Below are 12322 nucleotides of genomic sequence, written 5' to 3' on the forward strand. Positions count from 1 at the left end.
CCATGCAATGCAGGACATCTAGCATCCCCAGCCCCCATCTACGGAGGTCATGTCCCTTCTGTCAGTCATGTCCCCTCTGTCACTGTGATTACCGAAAGGCCTCCCTGCAGCTAGCCAAACATCCCCCACTGGGGGCCTACCCAGAAGGTAGGAAGTATGCCTTAATCTCTTAAATAGCTTCTCTCCTAGTGGAGTGTTATGTATAGAGGAGGATTCAATGAGTAGTTGTGGACTGAAGGAAGAATTGACTTCGTACTGAACAGAGATGCAAAGCGACAAAACAGTTATTACCTTCTTTCAAAACCAATTTGATACGGAATTTGACAGTGACAACGAGGGTAGGCAGATTAAAGATGTCCATGTCTGAATTCCCTGAACCACTGAACATTTTATGTTACGTGGCAAGATGCATGAAGGCTGCAGAGAGCATTGTAAGTTGCTCATTGACAGACCTCACAGAGATTAGTCTGGATTATCCAGGTCGGCTCAAGAGTAATAACAAGGGTCCTTTAAAAGGGGAAGAAGGAAGCAGAGGGTCGGGTTTTGAAGGCTTTGAGGTGGAGAAAGGGGCCATGAGCCAAAGGATACAGGCAGCTTCTAGAAGCTGGAAAAGGCAGGGAAACTGATTCTCCTCTGGAGCCTCCAGAAAGAAGCAGCCCCATGGACACCTCGGCTTTAGCCTGGTGAAATCTGCTTCAGACCCTGATTTCCAGTGTTGTAAGATATTAATTTGTGCTGAAGCCACCACATCTGAGCTCATTTGTCACAGCAGCAATAGGGAAATAACCGAATGACTTAGAGGTCTTAAAACATTCATGCACGGGACTCCTTTCTCTATTCCCAGCTCTAGAATGCAGCCGTCTTGCTCCACATACAAGCGCCTCTCAAGTACATGTCCTCTTGCTGGTACTATGATTTAGGCTGCTTGGTGCCAGCCGAGAGATAAGGACAGGATTCCTCGTAGAGTTCCAGGATATTCTACCCTTTACTTGGCTCAGATTAATTCTTTACCCTGGGCATCCGGAAGAGCAAAATTTTCCAAATTGTTGTGTGATACTTTTTCTGCCTTTCTCTATATTGTGAATGCATGATTATGAGTGCAACATAAATCCAGTGCTTTAGTCTTTTGAAACAGACTGTATTCTATTAACTACAATTGTAATTAAGCAGGAAGTATGGAAATACATTTGTTTTCCAAAAGAAAAAAAACCTGTATTTTTTTTTATTGCTTATCATTTATGTGTTATAACATTTACTCTTATAAAGTGTACAATTTGGTATACTTTAGTCTATTCATAAGGCTGTTCAACCATCACCACTGCCCAATTCTAGAACATTTCTATTGTGCCAGAAAAATGCCCCATACCCATCAGGAATCACTCTCTCCTTCCCTCACCTACCAACCCCTGATAACCACTAATCTACTTTCTGTTTCTATGGATCTGCTTATTCTGGATATTTCATATAAATGGAGTCCTACAATACGTGGCCTTTCATGTCTGGCTGAGGTTCTTTATTTCTTCATGTGGACTGAAGCAATTGTCTCGTGTTCTTTTCATTTCAGCTCGAAGAATCCCTTTAGTATTTCTTATGGGTCACATTTATTATTGTTGATAATTGTTGTCTTTTTGCTTAATGACTTTTTCTAACTAATCCTGTAAAATCTTTTTCTTTGTCATATGTGGACACTGAAGTCTCTGCTTGGTTGCTGAATGGTTAGTTAAAGATTGGGCAGGGATTCCTTGTATGTCTCCCAATGTTTGTTGAGGGGCCCTGTGTACGGGTTGGGGCACATCTTCTACATGCAACCAGGAAGTTTACAATTCTGCTTAGGCTTAACTTTCTGCTTGTACAGAGCCTGAGGATAAGCCACTGGTGAGACCTTCGGGCCTCCTGAGGTCTTTTCAGGGCATGCACACAGTCCTGGGCATGGATGTAGTCGAATGCATGTCTATAGCTTTCTAGATTCCCAGAAATATGTTAGAACTTAAGCCCCAGTGGACATCTCATTCTCCCAGATTTTCCTTTTAAGCTTTTTTAGTTAGCCTGTTGTTTACCCAAACTCTTTTCTTTAAAGATTTTATTTATTTATGAGAGAGAGAGACAGAGAGAACATGAGCAGGGGTGAGGGGCAGAGGGGGAGGGAGAGGGAGAAGCAGATTCCCTGCAGACTCCCCGCTGGGCACGAAGCCTGCCTCCATGCAGGACTCGATCCCAGGACCCTGAGATCGTGACCTGAGCCAAGGTCAGACACTTAACTGACGGAGCCACCCAGGTGCCCCTGTTTAACCAAACTCTTATTCGCCACCGTGGTCGGCTGTCATCTTAAATAATTGCTTTTCATTGTTTTTGACAAATGCTCTCAGGTAAAAGGCCTTTCCACTAGGTGAGTTCAAAATCAGGTCGAATAAGTGCACCTTGCAAGTGGGGTCGTTCAGAGAACATCAAAGAAGTCAAATAATGGCAGTTCTCTGGGAATTAGGTTTTGAAAGGGCTCCAACTCTGTTCTGCTCACTACAGCTGCTAGAACGTTCATTTTCCTGGGACTATGGGCTCTTCATTTTCGAAGATACCATGGAGTTGAGGGGGTTGGAGGGATGAAGCAAGTTAAAAAGCCACAAAATCCACTGTTCTTACCCAGATTTAGTCATTTTTCCAAGATAAACACTCCCCAGATTTCTGTAAGACTTGAATTTCTAGAATTCTGAAAAAGTTATTTTGATTTTTTTTTTTTTTTTTGCCAGTTTTCTCATTGCTGTTATGGAGGAGAGAGTTTTCATAAGCCCTTCTGCCATTTTCCACCAAGACAACTTTTTAAAAGTCTCTCTATGGTGACTACTAATCCCTATGAAAGTCTCTCCCAATTAATTTTTTAATTTGTTCTTACAATATAGAAATTCCCATTTTTCAAGCACTCACCCTCTTCTGCAAAATGATCTGGAAATTGCCTGTCCTTTCCTCATGCCAGAGTTATGGATCTGCTTGCCTTTGAGAGCTGACAGATCATCACGTAAATTACTTTCTTTTCTTCTTTTCCATTTAGGATTTTGGCTCTTCAGGAAAACTTCCTTCTCCAATTTAAAATGGACGTAAGTAGTGACATTTCTCTTGGTGGGCTTGTGTCATTCATGTCTCTCCATAAATTCGAGAGGGAGGGAAGAAAGGAAGGCATCTGTTTGTCTCACTGTAATTTATCTAGAGACCGGCAAGGCTCACTGTTGGAATCAAGGGATTAAGGGTCATTGACTTAAAAAAAAAATCATAAAAGTTTATAAAAGTTGTCTATGACCCTGGAAGAATTGTACATCAGAAGCGTCCCAATGCTGGACTGACATACTGTTTTCTCCACACACAGGCTTGTTCCACTGAAGAAAGGAAGAGGGACTTTGAGAAAATCTTTGCCCACTATGATGTTGTAAGTGTGTCTCTCTGGATTGTGCTGGCTACTTTTAGGGAGCAAGCTTGTTTAGCCCCCATGTGGGGTCATCCTACCCACAGACCCTAAACTGATAATGATGAATAGCAGTCCCACATGTATGCTGGTATGTCATACCCTCAGCTTCTCCATGTGAACTTCTGAAAACTATGTTAAAATGGACAAAGGAGAATTTATGGTTGAGAAGAGAATAAAATCATGTTTCTTTTCCCTCTGGCTCTAAACTGGGAGAAAGTTTCTCCTTCTTGATCTCCGTTTAGAAAAGTATGCTTGAAAACAAAAGCAAACAATCAAGTTAAAAACCACATCCAACCCAAAGAAATAGAGGCAAAGCGAGCCCTGGTCGACATAAAAACTACTTTTCTTGTAGGATTGATTGATTATGTGGTCCTGCTTCAGAGAGGAGAAAATAATAATTCTAAAGCACAAAGTATGGCAAGGAGATTGCATTTCTTGAAGACAAGGTAGGGTAATGCAAGAAGGAAGAAAAATGAGAAAGTTAGGAAAAGTCAAAAGAGGTGCCGTCCTGAAACTCACCAGACTGGACATCTGAGTGTGTCACATTCTGAGCAGAAAGGAGCATCACCTGGGAGAGGCAGCTCAGCAAAGTGTCGCTGTGGGACCCATCGCCTGTGTTTGAATCATGCTTCATTAGCCACGTGACCTTGGGCAGGTTCCTTAACCTCCCTGTGCCTCGTTTCCCTTACCTGTAAAGTTAGGGTGACGAGGATAATAATAATAATACCTACCCCATGGAACTGGTGTGAGAATTCAGTGATTTCATGTGTGTAAAGCTCTTAGAAGGGTGCCTGGCAGGTAGTGTTCAGTAAATACACTAATTTTTTAAAAAAACAGATTTTTTAAAAATGATACGTTAAAGCTTCAGGGTGAAGAAAACTTGAAAAGATGGATGGATGAGTTGTCATGACTGGGACTTTAGAGAAGAAACTGAAATATTTTAATATGTATCGCATTTTATAGACATTCTTATAGAATGAGTAGGGAAAAAATAAGGGTTTGTGTACAGACCAAATAATAATTCTAATATACTCACTCAATCTAGTCACTCCTGATTTAAAACTTTAATAATCATCAAGTCCTCGCTAAATCATAAAGCACAATAAAAAACAATGTCAGCCTATATTCTTCCAAGGACCAATATGATGTGCAAATAACACTTATCTGAACGGAAGCCAGGTATTTGGGAAGCAAATGAGGTCGGTATATATCATGCTAATGAGATTTGCAAGAGCCAAGGAACTCCCATTTGTTTACGTGGGGGTCGTTACGTACAATTAATTATTGTCATGTCTGTGGAACATTCACTTCCTGCACAGACGACCTCACCGCCACGTGCCGTTTCCTAATATCTTTGCAACCACAGAAGAATACTGATTTGCACAATTCACCTAATTTATTCTTTAGCTTTCTGACTTAAGAAAATGATGTTTGACTGACAGGATCTTGTCTATTTCAGAGTAGAACGGGCGCTCTGGAAGGCCCGGAAGTGGACGGGTTTGTCAAGGACATGATGGAGCTTGTCCAGGTGATTTCACGGGGCCGTAGAGATTTCGCTCCTCGTGGGTTGGGGACGCCATTGTGACTGATTCCACTGTTTACTTCTGAGAATCCGTGGGGCTGACGATTAATGCCAGAGACTAAATCTAGGGACACAGTCGATTTAACAACTACTGAGCCTCTGTGAGAACTGACACGTCTCCCTTTCTCTCTTAAGATCATTTGGAGCTTTAATTAAGTGACCCCATAGCAGCTTCTTGTTTCCATCCTATAAAACCCTCTTTTACCAGAAGAGCACAGTTCTGCTTATTTTTTGGTTACAGAAAGGCCTTTCTACCCCTGGACTTGGTTATTAGAATACCTAAAACTTTTAATTTAATTTCATGAAATAAATCCCATATTTGAGATTTTTTTTCCCCCCTTGAGGGGCTGCTTTAACACCTGACCTAAAATCCTGGTTACTTATCTATCAAGACATTGCTGCGATTCGAAGTGATAGGATTTCAATTATAATCTACATCACAAGCGATCTCCTTTGAGATCCTGGTGCACTGTAGTAACTGGCTGCCTGATCTGGTTAAGCAGACGCTTGGCAACTCTTCCTTTTCTCTGGGACTGTCTAGCCGCTGAATTTAGCACATTCATATCCTTAGAGATTTTTTGAGGTTTATACAGGACATGATGAATCTGTCCTGATAGGCCCAAATGGCAACAAATTAGAGTAGCAATTGTTAACTGGTTTTAGAATCCCAGACCTGCTTGAAAACCTGATTAAAACTATGGAGTTTGGGGGGCACACGGGGGGATTAAGTGTCAACTCCTGATTTCGGCTCAGGTCATGATCTTGGGGTCGTGAGATCGAGCTCCATGTTGGGCTCTGCACTGAGCATGGACCCTGCTTGTGATTCTCTCTCTCCCTCTGCCTCTGCCCCTTCTCCCCGTCCCTGCTCGAGCGCTCTCTCTCTCTCTCTTTCTCTAACAACAACAACAACAAAACTATGGAGTTTTGCAGCAGAAAGTTTCCCCCCAATTTACCAACTTCTGCACAAATCTCCAGGAAGTTCACATTCTGTGACTGAGCGGGCATGGACGCTGGTCAGGATGACTTTGGTGTGTTCTTTGCCTCCTCACTTGTGTTGTTCCCATCCCAGCTGGTCCCCTGCCTCTTCTTTGGTTCCTTCACGGGTGCCCCTGTTGGAGACTCCACCAGCACCTGTGCAGCGGACGGGTCCAGGTGTGGTGGTGCCTTCCGCATCGATTGCTAAAGGAAAGTCCCACTGTATTTACTATTTCATGCCAGAATGATTTCCGTAATAGAAATTGAGCAATTATCTAGGGGACATTAAAATCGCATGTCGGTAGTCTTGGCCAAACCGCAGTTTTAATTTGCCTTTGACAGAAAGCATGGGATGGGGGGCGCTGCTTCTCAGAGCAGTGTGGGGCCTCCTCTGAGCCACGGAGCTCGGGCTGCCGACTGCCCAAGTTCACAGCCCGGGGTGCTGCACATACCTCCAGACCCTTTCAGGCGTCATTGAGCTTGGCAACGGCTTCCACAAGTTACTGGGAGATAGGGAAGGAAAACCTAAACCAGCCACAGAGTAGAGAAAACATTTTCCCAGAGGAAATTAAAGAGAAGGGGAAAATTCTAGGCCATCCAAAAACATGCGTTTGCTTCACTCTTTGATAGATTTGTATCACCTCCATGGGAAATTGGAGGACCCCCCATCACTCTTGTCCTTGCCCCTCTATTTCAGTGGGGCTTCTGGCTCAACAAAAATGTACCTATCAATATAAGTACCAGCCAAGTGAAGAGAGCCGGTTTCCAAGGACTGAGTGAGGCCGGGCTCAGTAGTAGAAAAGCAGTTGACCAGGGCTGGTTTATTGAGCTAAAAAGTATTTAAAAAGTAGTTAATTATTAATGTTCTCCTCTGAAACCAGATCATTGAGGTGCAAACCTGTATTGGATCTTTCCCAGTCTTCGGGGTTGCTTAAAAAAACTATTCACCATATAATTTGAAGGATGTTGTCAAGGGAAAATCTTTGAGTAAATTCTGATATTTCTCAGGTTCATAAACTACAGTCCTCTCTTGCGATTTTTAAATTTTCATTTTATTAGAAAGGACGATGGGACAAGTCAACAAACCAATATCTGGAATTTTTTTTTAAGATTTTATTTACTTATTTGAGAGAGAGGGAGAAAGCACAAGCGGTGGCAGGGGTGGGGGGGAGAGGGAGAAGCAGACTCCCTGCTGAGCAAGGAGCCCGATGCGGGGCTTGGTCCCAGGACCCTGAGATCATAACCTGAGGCAAAGGCAGATCCTTAACCGACTGAGCCACCCAGGCGCCCCTGGAATTTATTTTAAAAGCAATTATCAGGGCATATCATGAGGTCAGCTGGGAGCTGGCTCAGTTTCTCAGTGGAGAGTCCTGGTCAGGATCCCTGACGTTTGCAATAATGACCCTGAAATAAACTTCCTTTATAGCCTTTTATTCCTGTACAACTATGGATGATACATATGTTGAATCTGTATTAACAGATTATTTGGTTACCAGAACATCCCTTTCCCTGATCTCTGGAAAATGGCGCCCAAGGCTGTCCTCTGTCAGTATGTTGAGATCAGACAAAATAATTTCTGCACAATTTTTATAAAGAGTCTGTAGGCCCCTTGGCACAGCACGAAAATCAACACGAGAATCCACAGCTTAAAGTAGAAAGTAGTAAGGCAAAACATTTAAGATGCCCAGCACCCCACACCAAGGAGTAGAACTGTGGATGGTAATGTGGGAAGCCAAACAGATGGGATACCAGAGATGCCCAGGATGTCTGCCTGGAAGCGAAGAGAGTTCCTGCTCCCAGTCTCCCCAAAAATCATTCTTTTTCCTGCTAGACACCGCTTCTGCTTTTCTCTGTTGTTGACGAGGAGATGATTAGCAAGAGGGGACAATACTTAACCTAAAGGATCGAATCTAATAAGTGATCCTCCAAGGAGCTGCTAGCCCTTAGCATGCATGTTACTGTTTCTTTTCATTTTTTAAATTATAAAAATGATACATACATCATAGAGAAATTTGAGAGTAAAGGAAAGAAAAGACAGAAGAATCATCTCCAACCTCGAGTAGACCTTCTATTAGCAGACTTTGTTTCTGGGTATATTCTGCCTCAGTGACCTCCACTGATAAGCATTTCCCAGTCCCGGTCATTGTGTTAGTGTCTGTATAAGATTTTACCCGTGCTTAGATATCCCTTACCTACGCATTCCTCTTTTGCTAGTAATTTATTTATTTATTTATTTTTAAAGATTTTATTTATTTATTTATTTATTAAGTAATCTCTACAACCAACGTGGGGCTCCTCTTTTGCTAGTTTTGTGACTCCAAGTAAAGGCAGGACCTTGGGGTCTTGTCGCTGACTCTAGCATGGAGATCTGGGGAATGCTGGTAATGACTTATCTGGGGAGAAGCTTTGGATACTCGCTTTCGCTGTTTTAGGAGAGATGGAACGTACAGAAAAGGGAAGGCACATGACGAAAACATGAACACTGCATTTGGAGACATTCACTAATTCCATGGATGTAATTGAGCACTTAGCACGGGCAAGCACAAGGAGATATATCCAGCCCCAAAGGTTCCCCTAGTTCCAGGATTCAAGTGGGAGCTGATAAGCATTTTTCAGCCAGCTACCCCAGATCCACGCTCACACTTTCCCATGAGATGGATAAGAGATACAAAATGCATTTTTGCATGGATGGCTATGATACAGTGTACTGTTAAAGAGATGTGCTTTGGGGTCTGCCTGCCCGAGTTTGTATCTGGTTCTGACGTGTACCAGCTGTGCGACAGTGGGAAGGTTAATTAACCTCTCTGTGCTTTAGTTTTCTCACCTGTCAGTTAAAAGTTGATAGTAGATACAACCTCATCAGGTTGTTCTGAAGATTAGAATTAATTTGTGTAGAACCCTTAGATCTGGGACCGTTGTGCACTTATAATGGTGACTTGTTATTAAAACTGAGGCCCCCAGTGATCTCAGGTGATTTGTCTTCCATGATCCAAACATCATTGAACAGCGGCATTTAGGTCTCCTGACTCCCAGTGAGTTGTCAGACATTAAAAGCATAACTCTGAAAGTCCAAAGAAACTTCCCTTACATACACTCACATTCATACCCTCCTCCCAATACACACTCACACACTCACAAAATAAGGAAATAATTCCTTTTGCAGGAAACAAATTAAAAAAAAAAAAAGCTTAGAATAGCTTAAATGAGGTAAATTCACTGGCAAATTAATTCATGCTAATGTGTAAATGACTACCACCTGAGTCTTTTCTAAGCATGGGAATTTGCTAAGAGGATGCTGGGGCAGAATGCTGCTAACTGGACAAAGGATGCGGCAGGAGTGGTTGAGGATGCTGGTAACCAAAGGTCCCCACTTTGCAGCTGTACAAGAAATGGACTCCCGATACGGAGCCCTGGAGTGTAGCTTGCTGTTCTCAGGACTTCTAAGCCATTTCCTGGACCACACCTATACCTGCCTGGCTGACACCCAAGGAAGTATCCTTCCTGGGTAAGCCCCGACAAGGAGGACATACTGACGGTGTGTCCTCTTAGTCTAATCACTGACGGACCCTCCATCAGAGAGTGCCGTTGGCCGCAGATTCATGTCCTGATGTCCCCTGCAGTCTTGCCGCACGTTGGAGGTTACTGTTGCAGTGCTATCTAGCTCCCAGGTCCTGTTGCTCTCTGCCCTCCATCCTTCCCTCCGTGAAAAGCTGGGATAACGGATAGACTTGGTGTCACTCATCCATCCTGTGGGACAGTGCAGGTTAGCTCATCTTAATTCAGCTGTCTAGTTGAAGAATGAAAGGCTTTGTTTCCTACTCAAGGTTTTTGGAGATTTCTTCGGCAGCAAGGTAGCCCCGGCGTGGGCTGGGCGACGGGGAGAGCTTCCCCAGCTCCTAAAGCAAACACTGCACACGACCTCCTCCTCTGCTTGCGGGTGAGACTAGCTCAGTAATCAAGGGGTTTGGAATCTGATGAGCTGGGTTTCCTTTCTCTGTGGACCTGGGCTTTTTCATCTAGACCCGGAGCCTTCACACGGCCGGTCAGACCGCCGCCTCTCCAGCACAGCGGTGTGAACTGGGGGGATGAGAGCACTTACTTCATTGGAGGCAGAAGACTCAGGATCAGAAATGCTCTTGCAATTCCCTAGCTTGGTAGGACGGTTCAGCTCTGAGCGTCCGTGTCCTAATCTGTGAGCCTGGGTCACCCAAGGTTATCATGAGCATTAAATGAAATCACTCAGTTCACGCAATTGCTCACTTTTGCAGGCCTTTTGAGTTTGATATTCTTTTCCCAACTGGTGCGTATCACGGTTACTTCTTAGCCCCTAAAATATCCCTTGGAATAAATCCAACATCTGCAGCTCAGGGACATACTGTTCTAGTTTGATTTTCATTCATTATAACCCTTTTTAAAATTAGAGGCACATGGGGCGCCTGGGTGGCTCAGGTTAAGGGTCTATCTTTGGCTCAGGTCATGATCCCAGGGTCCTGGAATCGGGCTCCCTGCTTGGTGGGGAGTCTGCTTCTCCCTCTCCCTCTGCTCATCCTCTCTCTCAAATAAATTAATAAAATATTAAAATAAAATAAAATAAAATAAAATAAATTAGAGGCACAAAAACCTCCCACCGGGAGAGAGTAAAACGGGTGTTCTCTGTGGGTCTGTGTGGCAAGGATCTGCAGCAACAATCCCCTGCTCTGAGGCAAGTATCTTTATCACGACGAGGAGCTGGAATCACGGGGCACGGCCTGTCCCCACGGAGCCCCCCTCAGCAGGCGGGGGGTCCCTGCATGTAGTGAGCGTGGGGCGGGGCGGGGCTGGCACGAAAGGCTGGGGCTGCCCCTGGCGGGCCCACTGACATGTGATCTTCACTGTCCTCAGCCCAGCATCAGCGGAGTGGACCTTGATAAGTTCCGGGAGATTCTTTTGCGCCACTGCGATGTGAACAAGGATGGAAAAATTCAGAAGTCCGAGCTGGCTTTGTGTCTTGGGCTGAAAATCAATCCCTAATCCCCAGAACGCTTTGCCTTTTGCTCTTTGGATGTTTCTGTGCTCCGGCTGCTTAAGCTCCCTGTGCTTTGCTGTTGGGACACATGGGCAGACTTCCTCACCACCCGGGCGGTATCCTTGGGCTGGGGGCGGGGGTGGGGGGCGAGGGCCTTCTTGCTAAGGGCATGGTGTTCTCCCGCCTCGCTGAAAGCACCCCCCTCCATGCAGTACCTGTGTTATCCATCCTCCCCCCACCCTGGGCTTTCCCGTCCTCCCCACAGAATCAGCGAGCCCGCTGCATCTGCTCTGCTTGCCCTCCCGCAGTCACCAGGGAGGTGGGGAGCGGAGTCCATCTGTCTGTGCTCCCTTGTGGGCGAGTCTGGCGTCTGTGTCAGTCCTGTGACCTCTACAAATCGATTTTGTCATGGAAATAAACCTGTAGCTGGAAACAAAGACACGCTGGTCCTTGTTTTTGTGTTGTGATCTTTGCAATGTTCTGCAGGGTGGTTCTCTGACTTGGGGTGGGTGTGATGAGGAGGACGGAGATGGGCAAGATCCAAATGGATTTCACACCTGCTTCCTTCCGTAGTTCGCAGAAGCCAATAGTCCCTTTGTATTCATTGCACGGAGACCAGAACACTCGACGTGGGCTGGGTTTTGCTCTTAAGTGCTCTGTAATCTCACATGGTCAGGAAGGTAGGAATACAGGAGAAAATTCGGAGAAAATGCTTCCCAGGTTATCCATGTGTCTGTTCCCCACTCTGTTCCTTCCCTGTCCACCAGTGTCCTCTAGCGAATCTTTGACATCCAAGTCTCACTGGATGCCCCCGAGTGTCTGGGCCCATCTGCAGGTTGCAGGCTCCCCCTCAGACCCCTGCTTCCTTCACTCCTGGGCTCTGACACAGTCCCGACGTGGGGGGGGGGGTGCTGCTTCTCCTGGGGCAAGCCTCACTCTCTCTTACCATCCTGACACTTTGTTTCTTAAAACATCCCTACCTTGTACCAAACAGTGCAGGAATTTCAGGTTTGATATGATGCTTTAGGTAATTCAGAAAAACTGTAGTATAGAATGGTATATTCAGAGCCATTCATAACCCAAGAAATTCCATCGTTCACAGGGTTCCCCTCAATGGCAGACCCTGGCCCTAACCGGGTTCCTATCCCCTCAGGTGTCCCTTACATCAAATATACAAATAATTAATATCAATAACTACCATCAAGTGCTTTCTATGTGCTAGGTACTTCTAGGTGCTTCCCACACTTCAAACCATGTAATCCTCACTGAAACCCCGTGAGGTAGGTACTCTCATGACCAGTCTTAG

General features: G+C 44.8%; 1 protein-coding gene across 1 annotated transcript in view; it reads left to right on the forward strand.

Annotated features, from left to right (window-relative positions):
* SCGN (secretagogin, EF-hand calcium binding protein) overlaps positions 1–11112 on the forward strand; it is a 35643-nt gene extending 24531 nt beyond the window's left edge. Inside the window, exons 8-11 of the mRNA XM_032424965.1 lie at positions 3044–3089; positions 3356–3415; positions 4914–4982; positions 10893–11112. Coding sequence (XP_032280856.1) covers positions 3044–3089; positions 3356–3415; positions 4914–4982; positions 10893–11021 — 304 coding nt within the window. The 3' untranslated portion in view covers positions 11022–11112. The remainder of the gene's footprint in view (positions 1–3043; positions 3090–3355; positions 3416–4913; positions 4983–10892) is intronic.
* Positions 11113–12322: the final 1210 nt, after the last annotated feature.

Source organism: Phoca vitulina, unplaced genomic scaffold (assembly GCF_004348235.1).
Source record: "Phoca vitulina isolate PV1807 unplaced genomic scaffold, GSC_HSeal_1.0 scaffold31, whole genome shotgun sequence".
Taxonomy (NCBI): domain Eukaryota; kingdom Metazoa; phylum Chordata; class Mammalia; order Carnivora; family Phocidae; genus Phoca; species Phoca vitulina.